A 25699-nucleotide genomic window follows, 5' to 3' on the forward strand; every position below is an offset into this window, starting at 1 on the left:
CTTCGCTGATCCAGAAAGGGGCAGAACACATTCCTAATGTCACACCTAAGCCCGAAAGGCAGCTTTCCTACAGACACCCCTGCCATAATTTATGCGTTGTAGCCAGGTAAAGAATATTTTATTTCATTTGCTTGCACGCGAATTGACGAAAAAACAGGCCTATGGCCAGAATAAACGATGTAGCAAGAAAAAATAAAAATTCCAAACGCTAAAATTTCAATGACGACTGAAACCTCATTAATTGTCACTGAGCGAGCACTTTCGTCCGATCTATCCAAGCAGCCTATGGCACGCGTAAAGACAAAGGCAGGGTAACAATAAAAATATTTATATTGATCCGAATTCAATGGAATTTTATGGATGAGGTAGTTCAAGTGGCTGATGAGTTGTATACAGATTGCTATACAGTTGCTATACAGCAACTGGGGAGGATCAGGTAAAGTAGATTTGTTGAAGAATGGTGGGCAGATTGTTCTAGAGAAACTGGCCACCCTGCTTACGCAATGCCTCATGACTTCGAGCGTACCGGAATCTTGGAAAAACGCTAACATAATCCTAAGAAAGGGGACGCCCAAGGCTTGAAAAATTATAGAGTGATCAGCTTACTGTCCGTTGCCTACAAAGTATTTACTAAGGTAATTGCAAATAGAATCAGGAACACCTTAGACTTCTGCCAACCAAAGGAACAGGCAGGATTCCGTGAAGGCTACTCAACAATAGACCATATTCACACTGTCAATCAGGTGATAAAAAAAATGTGCGGAGTATAACCAACCCTTATATATAGCTTTCATTGATTACGAGAAAGCGTTGGATTCGGTCGAAACCTCCGCAGTCATGGAGGCATTGCGGAATCAGGTTTAGACGAGCCGTATCTAAAAATACTGAAAGATATCGATAGCGGCTCCACAGCCACTGTAGCCCTCCATAAAGAAAGCAACAAAATCCCAATAAAGAAAGGCGTCAGGGAGGGAGATACAATCTCTCCAATGCTATTCACTGCGTGTTTACAGCAGGTATTCAGAGACCTGGATTGGGAAGAATTGGGGATGAATGATAACGGAGAATATCTTAGTTACTTGCGATTCGCTAATGATATTGCCTTGCTTAGTAACTCAGGGGACCAACTGCAATGCATGCTCACTGACCTGGAGAGGCAAAGCCGAAGGGTGGGTCTAAAAATTATTCTACAGAAAACTAAAGTAATGTTTAACTGTCTCGGAAGAGAACAGCCGTTTACGATAGGTAGTGAGGCATTGGAAGTGGTAAGGGAATACATCTACTTATGACAGGTAGTGACTACGGATCCGGATCATGAGACTGAAATAATCAGAAGAATGAGAACGGGCTGGGGTGCGTTTGGCAGGCATTCACAGATCATGAACAGCAGATTGTCATTATCCCTCAAGAGAAAATTTTATAACAGATGTGTCTTACCAGTACTCACGTACGCGACAGAAACCTGGAGGCTTATGAAAAGGGTTCTACTTAAATTGAGGATGAAGCAACGAGCTATGGAAAGAAGAATCATAGGTGTAACGTTAAGGGATAAGAAAAGAGCAGATTGGGTAAGGGAACAAACGCGAGTTAATGATATCTTAGTTGAAATCAAGAAAAATAAATGGGCACGGGCAGGAGACGTAATGAGGAGGGAAGATAGCCGATGGTCATTGAAAGTTACGGAATTGATTCCAAGCGAAGGGAAGCGTAGCAGAGGGCGGCAGAAAGTTAGGTGGGCGGATGAGATTAAGAAGTTTGCAGGGACAACATGGCCACAATTAGTACATGACCGGGGTAGTTGGAGAAGTATGAGAGACGCATTTGCCCAGCAGTGGGCATAGCGAGGCTGATGATGATTATGATGATGATGAATTCAAATTTTAAGAAAATAAATAATAGGGTTCGAATATCAAAATTTGTGAGTTCTACAAAACTGAATATTGTAGCTCTGTGGAGCCTGTCCGTAACGCAACCTTGCCTATGTTATTTCGCAGACGCGTATGCGTTAAAAACACTATATCATGCCAACCCAGAAACTTGCAGATGGGCTTCGACTGAAAGTGGCATCATGTCTTCTGTCCAATGATCATGAAAACAATGAAAAGGTAAACAGCCTGTCCTAGATCCAAGTAGTAGAGCCTAGTGCTCCTTGAATGAGCTATGGGAATACTACAGCAATGCCAATTGTTTTTACTGAGTACAAATAAAGTGAGTTTAGAAAATTTAATGCCTTATTTAAATAGAGAGGAAGAATTCATACGCTGCATAAGGCGAGAAAAGAGTACTCAAAGCCTGGTAATTATTTTATATACTAAGTACCATCCTTTAGGTTATTTTTTCGGTATAGGTTGGTCTAAGGGCAACGACGCTTCTCCTGAACCAGAATCATTTAGACGAGCCTCTATTTTCACCTGACTTCCTCACTATAGGCTACAACAAGTGTGGTTCATTTAGAATTCTAATGAAACGAATATTCGAGAACCTCAAAACGTGCGCTCCAGAAATGAATACAAATCGAGTATTAAAAATTATTGTATTTGAATTTTCTACTTGGACTATTAGCACGCCTCTAGTAAAATTAATAAACTATGTCGTTATGACCTTTCTATGATATACTGCACACTTAATAAAATATTTTGATCTCGAAAGTTCTGTAAGTTATACAAATATTATGGAAAGGGAGTGTTGTAAGATCTCAAGTAAGTGGAGAGACTTGCATTGCTTTGTACGGCGGTGCTAATGAAACAGGTTTATATTGAAACGTCGAAGATTTCACGATAGTAAGCAAAAAAGTAGCAGTTTCTCCTGAAATGTGAAGCATTAATGGCGATAGTAAATTCTTGGACAGCTATAGGACGTACAGTTGGTAATTTTATCCCCTGCATGAACAGTTACAAAGATTTGCTCACTAGATTATTTACAAGTACGTTGCAATTGCGTGCACAAGCAAATACGAACACATCTCACGCGAAGACCGCAGACATTTGCGGTCATAGCATTGGCGTGATGAAGAGCGGAAGCACCGGCCAGCGCATTGCAATTCGTGTTGCCTGTCGTTTCAATGTGGACTAGGCACGCGAGAACACGGTGCACACGAAGTTATTAGCTATCTCAGCTCTTTCATCCTTCTACCCCAAGGCAAATTACCTCCGAAATAGGTCAAGCGCGACCACGCTCAGATAAGGCATTCTAGTAAGAGGCCGAACCATTCAGCTTTATGATGTCATGCTACTTAGACAAAAATTTCCATTGCCTAGCCCGACGTGACGAAAGCGCTGACGTCGAACTCACCGCAGCTTACTCGGCAGCAATGTCCCCATTAGAACCTAGGGCAGTTTGGCAAGGTAGCTTGACGTCAGGGATTGAAATGCAGCACCATTATGCTGTCTAGGAGCTGTTGACTAAACTGCCGAGGCTGGAGTTGGAAAAGAGATGAGCGCAAGCATGTACCACTCCCCACTGCTCCTAGAGCCTGCACATTGCGCCCTACCCGCCTAGCGCGCGTAAGAAGACGGCGCTTGCCCTCCTCGCCACCCATCCGTTTGCGCGCATTTATTCAAGCCACCGATCTTCTCGGCTCACGCTCTTAAGCTTTCGCTTGCACCTACAGCATATTACGAGCGGCAGATTTCTTATCGCGCTTAGTTTACGTGTCCTTTCTTAAGAAGCCAACAAATACACAAATGACAACATAGGGGTGATTACTTCTATTTACTAATTGAATATAAAGAAATGGTAAATAAATGGCAATAAAATCTGACGAAAAAACAACATGCCCCAGGTGGGGAACGATCGCACCGGCAGAAAGTAGTTTTTTCAACCACTTTCATTGTCATTAGTACTTCATGTCTTTAATTCAATTAGTAAGTACAAGTAATTTCCCCCATGTTGCCCTTAATGTCTTTGTTCGTTGGCTTGTTACGACATGAATAATATAAATAAGGCCCCTCGCTTAACCCCTTTCTTCTCTTTGGATTACATAAGGAACGTCCCGGAAAGGGGGACGACAATGGCGGAATTGAACCTGGAGCGGCCATATAATTGTTATTGAAATAAAACATCGCGGTGCATCAATCCTTTGGAGTTGACTGGCGAAGCCAGTGCGACTCCTAATCTAACTTATGATAGCTGTGTAATTGGTGGTGATATTGTCACGCAGTATCACCAGCCAGGGCTGAAAAAGACGTTAAGACTGGGATGTCCGCTCTAACATATTGGGCTACAGACAAAGGAATAGTTTAGACTGAAGACGCAGGCTTTAAAGGATACGGGTGATCTTGACGAGCTCTATCGCTTGCCTATGCAGTGCGTGTCTTCCAGCGTAACTTAATCACAATTTCTTTTATATCTAACAATGAGTAATATGAAGAATTGCATATACCCAATGGTATACAACGTGATACAATCAACCATGTAACATTTTTTTAAGAGTCGTACATGCCTGGCCGCTCTTGCCGAGTCACCCAAGCTGTATTGTGATACTTCGTTCAAGAGAGGCACATCTCTTACGTCGCATAACATGTGATCGTAGTTGGTGTACAAGAAATGCTTTAAAGAGTGCCCCATGACCAGTATCTCACACCCACTGACCCATCTCATTCTGATTGCTGGTTCTCAACCTTCTTGGCACATTCAATACATTCGACCATAGACTAGAGATTGTTTCCAGTCAACTAAGTGTCATAAATCAAGGACAGAACGAAGTGCATGCACAAGGACCAAGAAACATACAGACAGACATACCGCAAACTGCATGAAGTTTCCAATGAATGGTAAGCTCATTGCAAGTGTTTTAGGTACAGCACATAATTCGCACTGCTCTTTATGCACTGCCCGTTACTTGTTACTACCGAGTTTTCTAAATAAATGCCAGAAAACTAAAGCATACCCCATTACTGGCCGAATAAGTACCTTTGTTGGAAGCTTGGTGGTTTGGTTAACATCATGTGCTCTGTACATGTGAGAAATATTTTAGCGAACTTTTTAACGTTATGTCGATGGGTCATCATCATTATTGTTCATTAACACGGTGCGCGTCGTGCGGCTTAAATATGATAAAACTAAGTGAGTCGCCCAATGTAAAGAAAACATGATGCACAGTAAACTTGCATGCTGTAGTACAAGTGAAGTGAAGCTGTTAATCAACTCTTGTAAATTTGTCCATTTATCTCCTGCGTCTTTCGCGTGCGGGAAACTGGCCCGCATGTACTTTCGTGCACCGGTGCTACGAAAATGCTCGAAATCCTTGATTAGCTTGCATTTCTTCATTTATTTTTATTTTTCTAAAGATACCAGCCGCTTTTTTTGCCATTTCCTCGTTGTGAGTATGTGCCGCAGTATGTACATTATAGTCATGTTCAGCAAGCAGCCATGATCTCGAAGTGTTAGTTGCTAGCAGGATATGTACCACCCGCTCCTTGGCCGATCCCTCTTTGTGATTATGTGCCAAATTATTGAAATCGCCATCATAAAAAACACGTGGACATGCTGTTTGGCCAATCCCTCGTTGTGGGCATGTGTTACAGTACAGAAATCCTAATTATCAGCACACCTGGCGATGAAATGAAAGAGCTTGTTCGCGTTGGAATACTGTGTACCACGCGAGTCTAGGCCAGTCTTCCATTTTGAGTATGTGCCATAGTATTGCTATATACCTCATAATTAACACATGGCGAACTGCTGAAAGAGACAGTTGGAGTTGGTACCAGAGAAGTGTGCGAGCGAGTGTCACTTAACACTTTCAACATTCTGCTGCTGTGCAGTGTGGTCCAGTGGCCAATTCTGCCGCAGGACGTGCTGCCTTTTACAGAGGAGAAGGAATAAACTCAGTAGGCACCCAAGCGAGCGAATGGCCGACCAAGGCATAACCTTGGGATATCAGGCAAAAAAAAAAACTGGGCTTTGAGAACCTCAGGCTTATATAGCTCACCTTCTGCGTAGATAAGCTTAGGGAGCACGTGGTTCAGACGTAGCTCAATAGGTACATGGAGGAAAATGGACTGTATCCGGACACCGTGATTGGTTTTCGACCAAAGCTGTCGGCATGCGACGTGATGCTGCAGCTCAAAGACCAAATTATAGACAAGCAAACGCGAGACACGTAAGTGATCGTGGGGTTAGATGTGGCAAAGACATGTGACAACGTGACGCACGTGTCCATCTTGGAGAATTTGAACTCACTCAATGTCGGCAAGAGAGTGTACGATTACATCAAGGACTTTCTTGCCAACAGGAAAGCCACTCTCAACACAGGGGAAGAATCTATAAAGAACATTGAACTGGGTAACGTGGGGACGATCGCATGGCTCGGTTTTATCACCTACCCTCTTCAACATTGCAATGTTGACACTCCCCGAACGGTTGGGGGAAATTGAAAATCTAAACCACACCATATACGCGGATGACTTAACACTATGGATGAACAAGGGCAGTGATGGGCAAAATGAAAGCTCCCTGCACATTGCAATTGACATCATCGAGGAGTACCTGAAACCCAAAGGACTTAAATGTCCGGTCGAAAAGTCGGAAGTACTGTTCCTGATGTCCCCTGAAATACGGCGGCTTCAACAAAAGCGCGAGACGGGCACCCACACGTACGTCAACGGAGCAGAGATCCCCGTGGTCGACAGTATCCGCTTCCTGGAGCTGAGGATTCAGGCAAACCGGAAAAATTATGAACCGCTTCCTACATTAGGAGCCAGTTCAAATCAAACATGTCGTCTTATTAGACGACTAGCGAACAGGCACTCTGGTATGAAGGAGATGAATCTCCTTAGGCTAGCACAAGCCTTCGTAATCAGTAGGATAGTGTACGTGGAACCCTAACTCAAGTTGGGTTCTGTAGAACGGAACAAGCTCGAAATCATTATTAGTAAAAGTGTCAAGGACGCGCTCGGACTCCTTCCGAACACGTCCACCGACAAACTTATGAAGCTAGGTGTGTCGAACACTCTCGAGGAACTGAATGAGGCTGCCGTTACCGAGCAGCATCAAATGCTACTTGGATCTAAAACAGGGAGGAATATTTTAGAGAAATTTGGCTACGAGCCCAAACATGAACAAGCGCGCTCAAGCGACATACCCAGACAGATCATGGACAAGATAAAAATACCTCCGCTGCACAGAAACATGAATCCTGCCTTTCATGACCGCAGACGTAAAGACAGGGCAGAGGCATTAAGAGCTAGATATACTGGTCGACAGGACGTCCTATATACGGACGCTGCAGAATATGACAGCAAAGCAGCACACGTGGCTGTGGCGGTTAAAGATGGAACACCGGTGGCGTGCTGCAGATTCAGTGGCGTCGAGACGGTTGAAGCTAAGTAACCATAGCTTTTCCCGACAGCCAATGTGGTGATCAGCGACTCCAAAAACGCTGTGGGAAATTACGAATCGGGGCAGGTGATGGACACTGCCAACCGTATAATAATCAGGCAAGGAGGAACCAATCAGCTAGTTCTGCTGGTTTGGGCACCAGCTCACCAAAGACTTAGAGGGAACGAGGAGACTCATTCGGCCGCCCGAGGTCTCACTTACTAGTCGTTCCCCGGAAGCTCCCAAATCAGGGAAAATATAAACAGATGAGAGGATATACGCGCCTACCAGAAAATCACTGTACACCACAGACCAAATCGACAAATTTACCCGGAGTGGACAAAACGCTCAGTAGAAAGATGAGGTTATGTGGAGGAAATCACAGACGGGGATTTTCCAAACCCCGTACTCAACAGAAAGTGGCATCCAGGAGCATTCAGGTCAAAGTGCAAATTCTGTGATTAGACAGCAAATCTGGTTCACATGGTGAGGACATGTCCGTCTAAGCATGATAGCTCGCGCACTCTAAAATCCTGGGAGGCTTTGCTCCGCAGACCAGACCCCAACGTCCAGCAGGGAATCATCAGTCAAGCCCTTGCTGCTGCTGTGTCTCAAGGTATTCCGGCCGACGGCTAGGGGCAAAGGGGGAGAAGCATTTCTCTCCCGATGCTCATTAACTGGTGTTTTTAATAAAGTTGTTCCTCCTCCTCCTTTTCTTTAAAGGAACGTATGTTCTGGATCCCCATCAGGTGCTTTATAAGAACGGGCTCATATCCGAACTCTCCGTTGGATGGCTCCTACAGAAATGTTTTAGTAGCAGTAAGTTTCGGATTTTTATTAGTCGGGGACCCGATGGCGTTTTCGGACTATAAATGCCATAAATGAATAACGGTTCACATGCCACCAGCGATACTGTCTATGCACAAGTTATATAGATTGTCAAATAATGGTCCCAAGAAAAGCTAAAAATAAAGCGGACACAATCAAAGCGTGCCAGCTTGTGCTAAGTAAAAATTATTTTTTGTCAGAACGAGCATGTTTATCTTCCAATGTTCATGGTATACAAACAAGCTCTGTTTCTGCAGTGCTGGCACTGCTCAACCCTGATCGTATTCAACCAGCAAACCACTGTCTTCGCAGTACTTATAGAATAATACTTGAAATTACAGATTCATGGTCAATGAAGAATGGTTCCCACATGAAGTAAACCGAATAATGTCAGGTAATTAAGGCTTACGAATAGCTAAGTTTCAGCATAACTGAAAAGGACGACACGCTTAAGTTGAATAAAAGGTAGTTACGATATCGAGAGCAGGTTACGCTAGACAGGGCTAAAGACGAAAAATGGAGGTGTACTTGCATTCCTTTCTTATTCTTTGCCTTTCTTATTCTTTCTGTTCTCTAAAATCATGTTTTTTCTCCTATATTAATATAGTGGTAGGTCGTTAAGTACAAATGTTGACCTTCCACTGCTCATCAGCAGTGTGAAGAATTTACACTATAGGTAAGATTTTCCTGTAGTTTCGAAACCGAATTTTCAAGAAAAGCGAACGTAGGAATTCTAATCAATTGCAATGCCGTCCTCTGCTTAAACAATATGAAAGAAGGAAGTTTCGTGACATGCGTTTGTCAATAATTGAAATACCGCTATTTTTTGCTTTGTTTGGTATCCCCAATGCCGTTTAAAACAGAACGCCCGGTAAACTCTGGAGCTTGTAAATTAGAAACAACGGATATTTTCTCGTAACAGGAGCACCATGATAATGGATGCTATCAACTACTGGAAAAGTACGTCTCAAGATGCATGCAAAACGCAACTACACCAAGGAAAGCGTAGGACAAAATATTTGTAGTCACTAATTGAAATAAAGAACTGATAATATAATGGTAATGACTTTCAATGTCGTTACTTTATCATTTCTTTTTCTCAAATAATAAGTAAAAGTAATTTCCCCCATGTTTTCCTTGGTGACTGTTTGTTACCTTCTCCTGATATGATTAATAACATTGGGCCCTTCAGTTAGCCCCCTATTTTCATGTAAAACGTATTGTTTATTAAAAGACGAAGATGTAATAAGCAACAGCGCATCATCTTTTCAACGAAATGCAAACCTGGCCACATTGTACAAACAGTAAATGGGAAAAAAAAGCTATTTGCAATAGTGGAAACATTGTCGACGTAATAAGTAACATTGTCTAAAATGAAAGTACCGATTGCTCCGCTGTATTGACCTAAGGCTATTGTTTAAATGCACAGAATTATTTGAACAAGTTTTGCGGTCTGCTCCATACGTTTGATCAAAACAGATCCTTCTGCTCCGGTCATTAGTATCATTCTGAAGAATCAGGAGTTTTGTCTATGGGTTGATCTTTAGACGTGTATTCTCTTATTCAAACCAATAGTGACGAATATTGGACAACATCGATTAGTGAAATGTTCGTTCGAACGATTTCTTAAAAATGATCTTTCACTAGTATTCGAAAATTCTAATAATGGTACCCCGAAGTTTTGAGCATAATTCTAGAATTCGTCATTTGTTGATCAGTCTCGTCCAATTTAGTATAAATTCCTTGTTTACACTTCCCGTATTGTTGCCTTACTGGCATGCATCTATCGAAATGTTATGGTGTCTTGTGTATTTCACAGTTGCTACTTTTATTCTGCGACTCCTCTACGGTGAGGAAGAAGTGAAAACTGGGTAAGTTGTGCGTGACAAAGCTGCAGCGCGCATAAAAAAATGAGGGACATCTACCAACCAGTATTACTTAAGGCGCAGGGCACTCCGCCTGCCACATTTTAAATTAAATAGGACACAGGTGGTTACGTTAAAGCTTCTGCAGACACGAATGTGCCTTAACCCGGTCATCATGAATAAAATAATCCGGGCTGTGAGGTTTCAGTCTGTTGTAGTAAGTGTGGGGATTTGCTCAATTTAGAACACATATTTTGGCGCTGCTTGGCGTTGGCCGGTGATAGTTCTCGAGGTGAACAGTGGTGGCAGCGGATGCTGCACAGTGAAATGTTGGCGGACTAAGTCAGGGCTCTCCAGGGGGTCCGTGTGACAGTAGAGGGGCTCGGCCTCTCGGTCCCAACAGGGAAGCGGCCCGGATCAGTCCCAGACTGAACCCTCAGGGCTTAAATAAAGTTTTCCATAGCATACGGTGGTTTCTCCTTATGTTCCCTGGTATAGTTAGCATGCTTTTTTTACATTGTGAATGAGCAACTGTCGCAAAATTGATTGCAGGAGATGATAGTCCTGTGTTAGGCAGTGCCTGCTGCTGTATTCTTTTTTGTTTTTGTATGCCACGATTAGGCATGTGCGGTTCCAGGTAAATAGAACACAACTCAACACAATGATTTGCTTCGTTCCCGTGTTTGTGGGTAAGCTACAGAGCCCAGCGCCGGAAATGAGACGCAAAAACAGTTGCTGCATTGAACAAAACGCTCTATAGCGGCAGTTGTAACGCCGCAGTTTTAAATAACATCGTTGTGGCGATCATGAGCTAACCGAAGCGTAGAGCGTGGCAGCAGTTCTGGCAGCTATAGCGGGAGAGCAGGAAACGCTTGTGAAGAATGATGGCAAAGTAGAATGAACGAAAGCTTCAAACAGCAGCTCGACCGTGAAAGGGGAACACCATTCGTGCTTTGAGCAAAATGAACTAGAACAGATGCACATAAATCCTTGACTTAGAAAAAGCAAGCGCTAACGAAGAACCACTGTAGAAACCGTGCAGTGCAACCGAGAAGAAATGTAGCTCTTATTTTTTTTCTTATTTGGAAATAGCTCACAAATCTGCAGAGAGGCATTGAGTGAGGTAAGCACGTGGTATAGTTGAATTACGCTTGACGATAATTCTGCTACAAAACATCGTTAAGAAAACAAACGATCACGCAATGTTAAGCAAACATAGGATGGAAAATCATGGAAAATTATAAAGTAGGACAGCAAAGCGCAAACAAACAGAAGTGTAAAAAAGAAATTTATCGCTGCTAGTATTACTAAGGTATGTTCAAGAACTTTGGGAAACTAGCGTAACGCAAAGAGCAATAAACGCGAAGACGGCAATGACACTTCACCGGCGATAAAAAAGAACGAAAGACGTTAGCACAGTCTTCATGAAAAATATTAATAGCAGAACAGCAGCAACATTACAAACACTCGAAAAGGTGAAAATGGCGCGTAATCAGAATTACCAGCAAGGTTATATGCATAGTTTGTCCAAGAAAGACAAAAAGGGAGACCAAAAGAAAAGAAAAAACCAGTATTTGTGAGCAGAAAACTGTTTGGCTAGGTTATTGCGGAAAGTGTCATGATTCGTATGTGAAGCAATGCCATCTGGAGGATTGTCCCATAGGCGGATAGCACATGAAAGTGGTGGAAAGTTAGGTGTCTGTATCACACTGTATATGCGAACACAGCAGAAGTACATTTACAATCCGGGTGTAGCAAAGACGTGGTATCCCTACCTTGCCGAAGGGAGCATGGTAGAGATGAATGATCAGAGTGAATGATTTACTGTAATAATGATAGCAATGCGATATCATGACGAGTGCTTAACGTCGGTAGCGATTGTTTAATTGTTACTTCAGTTGTGCTTGAATGAGCACTGTAATTACAAGAACTAGACGACTTGCCCTTTTCTGAGAGAGAAAGAAACACAAGCTTCAAAGACAAGCGGCATATGTTAGCTTTGCTCTTGGCCTTGTACGCTACTCCAGGCCCTGGAGGAAAGCTAACCGCGTTCCAGTAGAACCATTTTTTCCTGTTGTTCGTGCGCTGAAGGGCTTTTGTAAACGAAGGATTGGATTTATTACTGAAGATTATTTTGATGTAATTCAAGCACTTCAATACGGTAAATAATGTCCTGACAAGATTCGAGAGCAGTCCTCAACGGACTCGACCCAACGTTAAGTAAGAAAGTTAAATAACTCAGGCAAAAAGGTGCACTGTGCAAGTTGCGCCCCCCCCCCCTCCAGATGATTTGGCGCATTGGCTGATACGCGCCTAATTTCCTAAGACAGTGTTCATTTCGGTGTGAGGTTAACGACGAAATGCTTACCTTTATAGTTGTGGATACAAGGCTGTTGTCAACGTGACAGCAAAAGAGCGATATGACAGCTTTACTAGTGAACGCCATTTTTTTACAATTTGGTGTGTGTAGAGTCATGAGCCACGTTTTACACCAGTCAGTGGTAAGTACGAGGTCTTTTTGGAGTGCTAGAACATCATCACTGTCATCTATTTCATGATATATTATTCAATTCTCCAAAAGCATTCATGCGCCAGAGGATATGTTGTTCAAAAGGTCTTAAATCCAGAATAGTAATTGCAAAGGCCCGAGGACGCTGCCTTATGGCGCATCAGAAGTAACATCAGATGGGCAAGGCTTGAAGCCATTAACCGAAATAAAATGCTCATGAATAAAAAGAAAACTGCGCAGCCATATCAAGGTTCGGGAGTAAAATTTCAGCGCAGAAGTTTTCTATATCATGTGAGAACGAGCAACACGGTTGGATGCCTTATACGATCCAGAAATGAGCAGTCCGCCTGTTTATACACGCGCATGCTAATTACACGTCTGTTGTAAGTTACAGCACACTGTCTCACACCAAAATCCTTCTCTGATACCATGTTGAATGTGGCAAAAGAAACAAATTTTCAATATGGTTATAAATGCATGAAGCGATAACGCGTTCAAGGATCTTGCAGAAAGTACAGGTAAGGAAGATGGGCCTGTAACATTAATATGTATTTTAGTTCTATTTATGTAGGCCAGAACAACTTTTGATATTTTTCAGTCTTTGACAAGCATACCGGATAACATTTATTGCCTCAATATATTGGACAGAATATTTGTTAAAAGTAGTATTTTCTTAATGTCTTAGAGTTGATTTCAGCAATGCCACAAGACATTACTGTAAGATTATTATAGCAGCTATGCCCCCGACTGGGACCCGCCGTGGTTGCTGCGTGGCTATGGTGTTGGGCTTCTGAGCATGAGGTCGCGGGATTCAATCTCGGCCACGGCGACCGCATTTTGATGGAGGCGAAATGCGAAAACGCCCGTGTACTTAGATTTAGGTGCACGTTAAAAATCCTCAGGTGGTCGAAATTTCCGGAGTCATTCCCTACGGCGCGCGTTACAATCAGGAAGTGATTTTGGCGCGTAAAAACACGTAATTTCAATTTTCCCCACCGTGATATCATTCGTTGTCAAAATCTGGAAGAGATTAAACGTTTGGTCTGTCCGTTTTTGGGAATACGAAAGGGAAAACTATTTAAAGAATGTTGAGGAGTGCTTATCAGAAAGAGGAATTGCGTTATCCTCATGCGACAAAAAGCAGTTACTCTCGCGGCTAGGTCTGATTGTTTGACCGAATTTTGAAGGATTGTTCCACCTATCTGTAGAAGGTCACTCAAAAAAAATATTTATCCTTTGCGGCACTTAGGCTCATGCAAGATGATTTAAGATAGACTTTCCATTAATTCGACGATGTAGTTGTGCCTAAAGTTCTTAACGTTCCTGCATAACCATTTTCTTGTTCTTCATGCGCTGAAGAGCTTTTGTATACGAATGATCAGATTTATGATTATGATTTTTATTGTAGGCAGTGCACTTTTCCCTAACAAGGATACTTCTTCTTAAATAAAATACATTTTTCTTCAGCTGATTGGTTTCAAAATAAATGGTAATAGTTCGTTTTCACACAAAGCTTCCAGTTGGTCGGTGTGGCATTGTTTATTACTGGTGGTATGTCTTTTATTATAGCTTCAGATCTATTTCGTTGCACACATGAGTAATAATAGACGAAATATACGAGGTGAGTTGCAGTAAACTATTAAATCCACCCAAGTATTTTAAGTGACCTGCAGTTTCATGAGCTGTTGTAAGTATAAGATCTATTGGAGGTACTGGTTGTGTAACATACAGTTTATAAGAAGCCGCAGTCATAGGTCAAGCTGATGAACTCTGTTCACATGTTATATGGAGACGATAGCATGGTCCATTCGAATATAGAAAACTCAAATGACAAAAAGGCAAGCAGTGTCAGCTGGAAAACGTTGACAGGCCTGGTTTATGCTAATGCGTGCTTCATTAATAAAGAAACCACTCAAATCAGAAGGACGTTAAGTAGCTTTCTGGCAACCCAAACAATTTCATTATCGGCACCCGTATTTAAGAGGAATGACTTAAGATTGTTCTTAATGCTCCGCGAAACACTGCCTCCTCTCTTGCAATTTCGAACGCAGCTGTGTGCAGGGTGTTTCAGCGAACACTTTCACATTTTTTTAGAAATCTTGCCTGTGGAAGATATTACAATTCTAGTGCATGTGCCCGTCCACTCAATAAATCAGACATTACTTACACACGAAATTGAAATGCCTAATCAAGTCATTGCCAATTTTATTTATATTGGTCTTTTAGCTAATTAGTTTATGGCACATGCTGCCATTTAGAAATTTTAGGGGATAGATTGCTACGCGGATCCTCTTGGACCAGAATCTGAGCATGACACCTGTCCCGAGATATCATTTTGCGAATGTTGGCAGAAATTCATTGGCGTTTTACTTTTCTGCTTCAGTGCATAAAATGACCGTTTTTTAAGAAAGTAAGCGGAACGACCGTGCAATTAGAAAGCATGTTTGACGGCGCATATCTCGCAAATGTTATTACCCGCACAATACTTTTCAAATGAATATTCCTTGCCGTTTCACGCACCAGGATTTGTAAATTGCAATATGTGCCATAGGGTATTTAGTTAAAAATTGGATTAGTGAATTTTCATTATTCAAATGACAGGAATGATGAAAGACCCCGTTGAACAGGCTTTTCTTTTAGGTAATCACTCGCACATGTGGCGCGGCGTAACTACCTTCTTATGGCAAAGACGGCGTTAATGAAGCTATCGTAAACGTACGTCTCCGAGTCAATACAGATTTTGTGCGCTGAAGTCTTAAAGGAGTTCTGAGTTTTCGCGAGTTCAATCAACTTCTGTGGGGCCTGCAGAATTGAGAGAGAAATATATTGTATAGAAAATGCTGCTCCCTTAAGTTTCACCCGTAGCGAGAAAATGTGTTTTTTGTATTTAAAGAACGTCCGCTTAGTAACAATCGGCCTCCGCTTTTCTGCAACATTTTTCTTTTGTTTAAATAGCAAGATGCGAAATCTTTTTCAGACCCCTCTGTTCTCTACAAGACGCCATCATCTTCAATAAACGGAGCAAATTACTCAAGCGGACAAAAATTTCAGTGCGAGTACTCACAAAAACGTTCTTACGCTAAAAGAGTTCGAGCCAGCCAATAAGAGTATGGCACTTATAATTAGCAAATGCGAACAACCGATGATAAACAGCACTTATGAACGAAAATGTTTATGAAATCCGCCTCTGGAGGCTTAAGCAGGAGTGCCCGAGCTTGGCAAAGGTGGGTACCACCACGAGCTCCATCAATGCCCTCAGATGAATGACGTAGTGGTATCAAGACATAAAATTTAACCCTCTGTGAGCCTTCATTTTCATTGGCTTATCTAGCCAACATCTGCAGGCTTGGAGTGACGCCTCTCACGGGAAAAAGATACCGAGAGCGAGTGGGGCAATACTAATCCAGGTACAACCAAATTAGGCAGGTCCACAAAGCTTCAACAAGACACTCGCTCACAAGAACAAGAATTGTCCTCCCTGGTGCTGTATTCAGCCATCCCCTCCCAAATGCCTCACTCAATTACCCAATGGTCAACAGTCCCCAGCAGCTGTGGAGCACCTGAGCAAGGCGGCGGTCGGACCTGCAACACAGCAGAAGGTGCAAAGAATTTCTGGATCGGGACAGGCCGCCAATGGAAACTGACCCTTGCAGCGTTTGACGCCCGAACCAACTCAAGTGAGGCTAGCTTAGCAGGACTCTTTAAGGAACTATCAGAAATTGTTTGGGATATCATCGCCTTTCATGAGTTTAAAAGAACTGGTGAGGCTTTTACATTGCTGAATAACGGACATGTCCTCTGCTATAAAGGTCTCCTAGATAAGAAACAATACAGGGTAGGATTCATAATTCCTAAGGACACAGCGGGCAACGTTGTCAAATTCTAGATCATTAACGAGAGGGTAACTGTAGTAGCAATCAAACTTAATAACAGGCATAGATTAAAGGTAGTACAGGCGTATGCTTCAATATCCAGTCACGAGGATGAGGTAGTAGATCAGTTTTACGATGACGTTGAATTAGCGATGAGAAAAGTTTAACTCAGTATACTGTAGCAATAAACGACTTCAATGCAAAAGTGGGGAAAATCATGCTGGTGAACAAACAATTCACCACTTCAGTGTCTATCCTAAGAACGTTAGAAGAGACGCTGGTAGAATTCACAGAAAGGGATAAGCCTCGAATATTGAACACCTTTTTCAGGAAGCGTAGCAATATAAAGTGGACCTGGAAAAGCCCTAACGGTGAAACTAAGTGAAATTGACTTCATGCTTTCTGCAGAACCCAGCATAGAGCAGGATGTAGAAGTGATAGGTAGGGTAAAGTGCAGTGATCATCGGCTAGTGCGGGCTAGGTATCACCTCAATTTTAAGAGAGAAAGAACGAAATTGGTCAAGAAGAAACATGTCAACCTAGAGGCAGTAAGGATAAAAACAGACAAACTCAGGCTGGTACTTGCAAACAAATATGCAGCCATAGAACAGATAGATGATGACATAGAGCTAATGAATGAAACCGTCACTAGACTGGCTTCAGAGGCAACAATTGAAGCGGGAGGCAATGTACCGAGGCAAACAGTAGACAAGCTCTCTCAAGTAACAAATGACCTAACAAAGAAATGACAAAGAATGAAAGTGTCCAGCGCAAGAAATAAAGCACAATTCGCGGAACTATCACAAGTGACGAACAAAGCGAAAATAAGTGATATTCGAAATTATAACGCGGGAAAGACTGAAGAAGTCGCAAAAAATGGAGTCAGTATAAAATCAGTGAGAAGGAAACTTCGCATAGGACAAACCAAGATGTATGCACTGACAGATAAGCAGGGTAATATGATGAGCAATATCGAAGGTATAATAAAAGCAGCGGAAGAATTCTATACTGACCTGTACAGCACGCAGAGGAGTCAGGGTACCTTCATTAGAAACAGTAATGAACAGGATACAGAAACTCGTCGTATAACTAGCGATGCGGTCAGAAGGGCCTTGTAAGACATGAAACGAGGAAGAGCGGCAGAAGAATATGGACTAACAATTGATTTAATCAAAGATGGAGGAGACATATTGCTTGGATATATGGCGGATCTTTATACGAGGTGTCTATCGACTGTAAGGGTCCCAGAAACTGGTAGAATGCAAATTTTACACTAATGCACAAAAAGGCTAATATTAAATATTTGAAAAATTATAGGCCCATTAGCTTACTCCTGGTATTATATCAAATGTTTATACAACAATATCCTATAGAATAAGGGCAACACTGGCCTTTAGTCAATCAAGCGAACTGGCTGGCTTCAGGAAGGGATGCTTTACAATGAATCACATCCATGTAATAATTCAGGTTATCGAGAAATCGTCAGAGTACAATAAGCCTCTCTAAATGCCATTCATATATTACGAAAATGCATTTGATTAAATAGAGATACCAGCAGTCATAGAGACATTGCGCAATGAAGGAGTACAGAGAGCTTACGTAAATACCTTGGAAAATCTCTACAGACGTTCTACAGCTACCTTAATTCTACACATCAAAAGCAGGAAGATGCCAATAAAGAAAGGGGTTAGACAGGCAGACCCAATCTCTCCAATGCTATTCATTGCGTGATTGCAAGAAGTACTCAAACCTAATCACTGCGATGGCTTAGGAGTGATGATCGACGTCGAATATCTCAACAACCTTCGGTTTGCCGATGAAATTGTCCTATTCAGCAACACTGCGGACGAGTTACAACAAATGATTGAGGACCTTAACAGAGAGAGTGCAAGAGTGGCGTTGAAGATTAATATGCAGAACACAAAAATAATAATGAATAGCCGGGCAAAGGAACAAGGGTTCAGGATCGACAGTCAGGCTCTATAGTGTGTGAAGGAGTACGTTTACCTATATTAATTATGCACAGGGAACCCTGATTATGAGAAGTAAATTCATAGAGGTATAAAAATGGGTTGGATCGCATGCGGCAGACGTTGAGAGCTCCTGACTGGAAGCTAACCATTCTGATTGAAAATGAAGGTGTACAACCAGTGTATTTTACCAGTGCTGACATATGGGGCAGAGACTTGGAGACTGACTTGGAGACTTGGAGAAGCTTGAGAACAAGTTACGGACTGCGTAAAGAGCGATGGAACGAAGATTGCTAGGCATAACGTTAAGAGGCAGAAACAAAGCGGTTTGGATCAAGAGAAGAAAAATGGAGGTGGGAAGATCATGTCAGGTGCTGGTTAGATAACCGTTGGACTACAAAGATTACAGAATGGGTACCAAGAGAAGGGAAACACAGTCGAGTACCGCAGAAGACTAGGTGGGGCGATGAAATCAGGAAATTCGCGGGTGCTAGTTAGAAACGGTTGGCGCATGACAGGGATAATTGGAGATCACAGCCGGATGCTTCCGTCCTACAGTGGGCATCAAACTGGGTGATGATGATGATGGTGAAGATGGTCTAGATTTACTCTTGCGTTATCATCACTTGGGCGTTACTTCACGGGCGGGCGAAACACAAAAGTTCATGTGGCCAGAAGGTCGGTCTCTTCTTTCATTTGTTTATCGTTTCATCCAGTCGTTAGTTTGAAAGGAATTTATGAAAAAAATGTTTTGTAATGCATTGTATTACGCGTTCTAGGATAGGCTATAGGCATGTGTTATGTGCAAGATGCGCACTGGCTGTATTTTGAAACAATCTGGAATTTATTACATATTGCGATGTAGCGGGAGGCAGGGGTGGATACATCATTTCCAAAAGATGAGACACCTCCATAAGGCGCTCCAGTAGGGCGTGGACAGTAGCTTGCGCCGAAGATGTAGATATACGACGGTACAGTCACGATATTGCAACAGGCTGCGCTGATAGTAGCAGGTGGCGCTGCCGCCCAACGATGCCTAGCCCTCTGCGTTTGGAACGAGGAAGCGGCATGCGAAGGGTGCGGTCGTGTTGAAATAACTTGCTTTATATAGATATTTCGTTGACTGTTCCTTTTGCGCTGTGTTCTCTGACTGCTGTCGAGCACACTTAGGCAAGCTAGGAATCACAGCATCCTATACAGCTTCACAGCAGCAGTATTCTCCATTGATGTCGAAGTTAAGGAGGTCCAAAACGCCGCAAGCCTTAGAGCATGCCGCTCAATAACCTTGAACGCCCTTGTACAACCGTATGGCGTGGTTAACTCTTATACTTCTACTTCTTCTACAATATCTTCTACTGATTAACTAAGCGAGAAATTGTCTTGAAAGCACGAATGAATCTTCTCGCGATTTCTCTAAAAGCGTTACCGCCATCTGCAATATGTCATTGATATACCGGTAGCCTAAATACAAAATTTGGTGATATAGCCTATGCATTTTACCATTACTTCTGAACCATGCATTGCATAAACGTAGAAATTGAGAACAAAATTTTGACCATTGTGGTAATTGAACATAAGCTTTACATGACATCCCACTTTGCATAAAAGAAAGTATGCAACCTCATGGACAACATTCATTTCTATAACACTAAATAACGACTCAACTAAAGCTATGATTCACGTTGATTTTAAAGTGTGGGTCATATCTTCACATTTCTATTTATTTTTTGCTTGTGATCCTGAATAAATTTTGTTTACTAAACATTTTGGAGTGACTGGGGACCGGTCATCTGAAAGCGGACAGGAAAATGTTTCGGCATTTTGCTCACCTACTGCGTCGGCTATCAAACGAAACTTTTTTCTGTGATACCTGCTTACCTTTCTTTTGTTCGTTTTCTCTTCCTCTGAGTAGTAGTTAGATAGTACAACCTGTACACGTATAGATATACTCTGTTATTCTGAAAACTGGCTAAGAATTGCTTTTATAAAAAAAAAGCTGCCCTGCTGCAACTGAACATGTATCCTTTATACTGAAAGGGGCTGTATTTTAGTGACAATTTAAGTATTCATCCAGAGCCTCTATTTCTTAAAAGAGAAGAATAAATAGTTATGTTCAAAACGCAAGAGAACCACAGTCAGCAAAAGGAGGAAGAAAAGTGGTGAACAAACATAGCGCGAGCACGATTTTCCAAAATGAATTCATTTACCACAACAGATTGCCTCTATGTTTGTCGCCCGTAGCTGCCTGTATTTGAATTTGGGGTTGATAAACTCCTTTGATTGTTACAAAACAACCTAGAAAATAGGTCACCCTGTACGTTAGGGTGAGCTGTATGTTACGGTGCGGCCATCACGCAACGTCCCGACGTCCCATGGAACGCCGACCGTTCCAGAAGTGGCCGTCGTCCTCAGGGGGCTGCGTAGAGCAGCGCTTGCGTATCACCGTTATACTGTGAGGCGGAGCCCCTAGCAGCCTGCCATGCGCGGCGTCCTCCGGCGCTTCCTACACGAGCGGCATCGTCATCGTCATTAGCGGCCAAGACAAAAGGAGACCCGATTACCTCCCCCCTCCCACGCAACGCCGCCCCATCTCCACAGCGTGTGGGTGCTCGGTATCGCCGCCCACCACCGCCGCCGACGACGACGACGCTTATGATGATGAGCAACAGCAAGACATGGTGCAGTTTCTGAATGCATGCCTATGCTCGCCTGCTCTGTATACCCCAACGGCACGGGCAGTTTTGGCGTGCTCAACACTATCTTTTTTCCATGATGGCTGCGTGTCCATAATTATGATTTGCATACTATCGGACATACCCACAGGGGGGACTTGGCCAAGTAATGTGTCCGTTTGTTAGCATGAGGATGACTATCATTCTATGACACTGATCTACACACAACGGGGGTTCGCCAAGAAACGGTTGGCGCGTCATGCCAACGCCATCTTGCACTTTGCAGTGGTTGCCCCGTGTTGGTGATGATTCTGATTTGAATACTATGGCAGGTCTCCGCAACAGATCAACCAAGAAGCGGTTCGCAGATTTAAAATAAATAGGAAGGAATGAAGAAACACAAGCCTATATAACACGCGTTACATTGTCTAGCACGGCTACGCAAGAGCACATGTGTGCGCCATTTTCCTTTACCCCAAAGACGCAGAAATTAAAGCGGCAACTTGGTAGGCTCTCAGGAACCGCTTCATGCAAGCTTCGTTTCACATCCACTCCAACCTGGGGGTCGGAGTTGCAGATTTTTTTCGTAATACGTGTCCTTTTCACGTATGCTTTGTGCACTGTGACAACAAAAGTCGTCATTCTTTTAATAGTTCGGCGTGTTTTATAGTTAAATGATAGTCTACGTTATATGTAGAAGCATAGGTAGAAAGAGATTTGTTGCGCAGTCTACCGAAGTTCGCAAACTTTCACTTTATGTGGGCCCATTCGCATGCACTTATATTCGGCGCAAATTTACCTTTGTAGAGGACAATACAAGAACACTTTGTTCGACATATTGAGCAAGCCATCCAGTATTGGCGCCAAAGCCTGCAAAGTGGGCGAAGAAAGTTTGGCTTTAGAATAGTGTACATGAAAACACGTTGTGTATATAATATGTTTGAAAAAAACAAGAAAATCGAGAAACCGCTCCCTGAAGATTTGAACTGGATCCGCTGATGCTTCTCTGGGCCCCTCCTTGCCAGCTCCACCCGAAGATGTGTTGCTGATTATAGGAGCTTCCAACGCCGCAAAACACAATCAACACTGCCTATCGGTTGACATTAACCTCTTTTCATATCACGTATCACAACCATAAAGAAGGGAACGCCAAAGACTTGAAAAATCATAGATCGATCGGCTTACAGTCTGTTGCCTGCGAAGTATTTACTAAGGTAATCGCAAATAGAATCAGGAACACCTTAGACTTCTGTCAACCAAAGGACCAGGCTGGATTTCATAAAGGCTTCAGTCATAAAGGCTGATGCCTTCAGTCATGAAGGATTCAGTCGAATCCTGGGTTAGGTGATCGGACGAGATTAACAAGTTCGCAGGGACAGCATGGCCACAAGTAGTACATGACCGGGGTAGTTGCAGAAGTATGGGAAATGCCTTTGCCTTGCAGCGGGCGTAACCAGGCGGCGGCGGCGGCTGCCGCTGCTGCCGCTGTTGCTGGTGCTGCTGCTGCTGCTGCTGCTGCTGCTGCCGCCGCCGCCGCCGCCGCCGACGACGACGACGACGACGACTACCATGTTTCTGATTGGCATCAGTGTGCAAGTAATTTCAGTTTTAGTGGAAACTGATAGCACTAGAGCTCCCTTTGTGAGCGCTATCGGATTTATACTGGAGCTAAGGAGCGTGTTCCTCGCAGTGTAAAAAAATGCAATCACCTAATAAACATTGGTGGTATTACTGGCTTCAGCAACGCCATTTGCAATTTGGCGCGTCTTTGAATGTGTGTACGAATGAATTTACACTTATGAAATGTTTTCTTTTGTAGATGGCGCGACTTTGCCAAATCAACATTATTAGATGTGCAGTCAAATATTGCCTACATGAGCAATTGAATTTTGATCCCACATATTATGAAACTGTAAGTATAAATTTTGTACTTCCCTCTAAGCCAAGCGTCTCAATTGTGAACCAGAAATTTGAGCAGCAATGAAGTCGTATCCAGTCAGCAGGTATCTTGTGTTTTCCCGCTTTGACGTATGCATCCTCTACTTATATGAAGAAATAGAGTGATCTTGGCATTACAACTTATCACAATCATAGGAACTTGAAGCTGAAAATAAAACAGTGGTCAAAAATTAGCCCCTACTTTCACCAGCGACGCATATAGTTTTGGGTGGCCAACGTAGGCACGTAGCAGTGCAAGTCAGCACGTTACTAATGAGTGTATAGTGTAATTTACACAACAAACAATAACTACTTGCTTTAGTACCGAATCGCACACAGGGAACCAAAAGTATGACCTTTTGCTTAATGGTTTAGCAAAAACAAATAGCGGTTATATTGTTATCACTTGTTTGATCCAAATTTCTAATACATTATCCAATAATATCCAATACATATACAATAATACAATAATCAATACAATAATCCAATACATTTAGCATAGAGTTATACTTTATTCTTTTTCTAGTTTTCTCCAACTTCTAGAGCACTTTCACTGAGGGCCGGTAAATCATTTGATTCACTCACCACTCAATATTTGTAATACCAATTTCATTATAGGTGACACTACGCTGACAGCATGCACGCAGCAAGACGCACCTTTCCCGAGCCGAAACGAGTAGCGATGTGGAACCAGGCCATCGCTGCACCGGGAACAGTCGCCTGCAAGCCGTACATGTACCTCTCACGTGTCCAGTCGTAGCTGCTTTTAGACTCCACCATCTCCAGCGTAAGCGCGGCTGGGCTCCTACCGCTGCGTGTTTTATACGTATGTTATTATGTATATAGCATGACAACCATTCTCAAACGCAGAAAGTACCGCTTAAATGCTACTGACAGGAGGGTGAAATTTATATAGCGTTAATGAAGTTGTGGTTGCAGGCAGCTTTAGCGAATGAGTAAACCAGGTCGCAGTTCCAACTTGCTTATAGGGTATTCTAATATATGTCTGGGCGAGCCCTTTTTTCGTGAGCGATGGCGGGAAAAGGTGTTACTAACCTGATTGACCTAAACAGCCGCCCATGCACGGCCAAGCATCCACAACACACAGTAAACTTGGTATTTGCACGCCAAGACACTTGTACCTTTCGTGCTCGCACTACCATTGTTCACCGCTTGGAACAGCTAGTTCATATGCACACGGTGCTCCAGCGATGTTTTGACGTAGGCTGACCTACAAATGTTCTCTAGTGCCTGGTAAGGAGTTACGCTTGTCACCTGCAGTATTTTGCGAGGTATTTGACGCTCTTAAATCTATGAATGTTTTTAGCACATTTGTCATTGTCGTAGTTAATTTATGTCTTCCTATGTCTTTGGGAAGTATCAAACAAGACGAAAGGGGGTTAACCGACGGGTCCAATTTTTTATCAGTCATTCCTGACGAACCCTGACACCAAGGACAACATAGGGCAACTCACTTGTGCATAATAGGTGAAATAAGGAAACGATAACTTATAGTGAATGAAAGCGGATGAAAAAACAACGTGGCACAAGTGGGGAACGATCCCACAACCTTGACTTTTCGCGTGCAATGCTCTACCAATTGAGCTACCGCGGCGCCGTTTCCCCGTCAACTTTCTTGGGTATTCATGTTTCCTAGTAGAACCCCGGGAGTGTTAGCCAGCGCCACCATTCACAGACCTTGGCGGCGGATGTGGAACATCCTTCCTGCCACAGGCGTCACGAGAAATTGAAATTTTTGGATGAAGGCAACGGTCAACAAATCTAATAAACTAGAAGAAAGCGGTTTAATCAAGGGGCCGATTGCTTATAAGTCATATCCTAAGGAGACAACAAGCACTTACACCAAGGACACCAAGGATACGACACTAAGGAAGCGAAGCTTGTGGAGTCGTTCCCCACCTGTAGCAAGCTGTTTATTTCTTCCACTCGATTCCATTTCTTATTGTTTCTGTATTTAATTTATTAAGCGCAAGTAATTTCCCTTATGTTTCCTTCGTGTCAGTGTTTGTTGTCTTCTTACGATTTGTGGAGTATCGTTTGATAAGACAAACAAATTCTTTGAGATATCTGCCTAGCTGACTTAACGGCTAAGGCATCGCGCTGCTGAAGCCGAGGTCATCTGTTTATACTGCGACCGCGGCCGCCCTTTCTCGTTGGTCGTGGAACGCGAAAAGGCTTCAGTACGGTGTTTGGCGGGCCTGTAAAAATTGAGTCTCCGCAATTCACTACGGCGTCCCTCACTGCCCACTGTTTAGTTTCGGGATGATAAACCACACAATTATTTTTAATGTTGTCAGCTATCCCGAATTATTCGACAATACATATTTCAACGACTGAAAATCTGGGCCTGTATTCACGAAGTGCACTTAGGCTAGAATTGTTATTAAAGAAAAGATTCCGCCAATCCTGATGTTGCACTTATTACCGAAGGCGGTCGGCCAATTTAAAAGGGTACTTACAAACAAAAAGCTCTGCGAATTTCACCTCTGGGGCTTTGTTCACGAACGTTTCCGTTGGTAACTGTTCTTTACCATTGGCCATCCTGCTTCGCTTATAGATTTGTGCAGCATCCAGATTGGCTGAGATTTGTTTATTAAAAATTCTAGTGTAAGACGCTTCATGAATACGGGTCCTGAACTCGTATTCACGAAATGTTCCTACGCTAAAAGCGTTCTTGCCAGCTAATAATGATGTAGGACATATTATT

At 42.8% G+C, this 25699-nt stretch overlaps 1 protein-coding gene across 1 annotated transcript in view; it reads right to left on the reverse strand.

The window, feature by feature from the left end:
• Positions 1 to 25699, reverse strand: part of LOC142591263 (glutathione hydrolase-like YwrD proenzyme) — an 82536-nt gene that overhangs the window by 43133 nt on the left and 13704 nt on the right. The window contains exon 3 of the mRNA XM_075703601.1: positions 23629 to 23782. Within this exon, the coding sequence (XP_075559716.1) occupies positions 23629 to 23782 (154 nt within the window). The remainder of the gene's footprint in view (positions 1 to 23628; positions 23783 to 25699) is intronic.

This window comes from Dermacentor variabilis, chromosome 8 (genome assembly GCF_050947875.1).
Source record: "Dermacentor variabilis isolate Ectoservices chromosome 8, ASM5094787v1, whole genome shotgun sequence".
In the NCBI taxonomy this organism is placed as follows: domain Eukaryota; kingdom Metazoa; phylum Arthropoda; class Arachnida; order Ixodida; family Ixodidae; genus Dermacentor; species Dermacentor variabilis.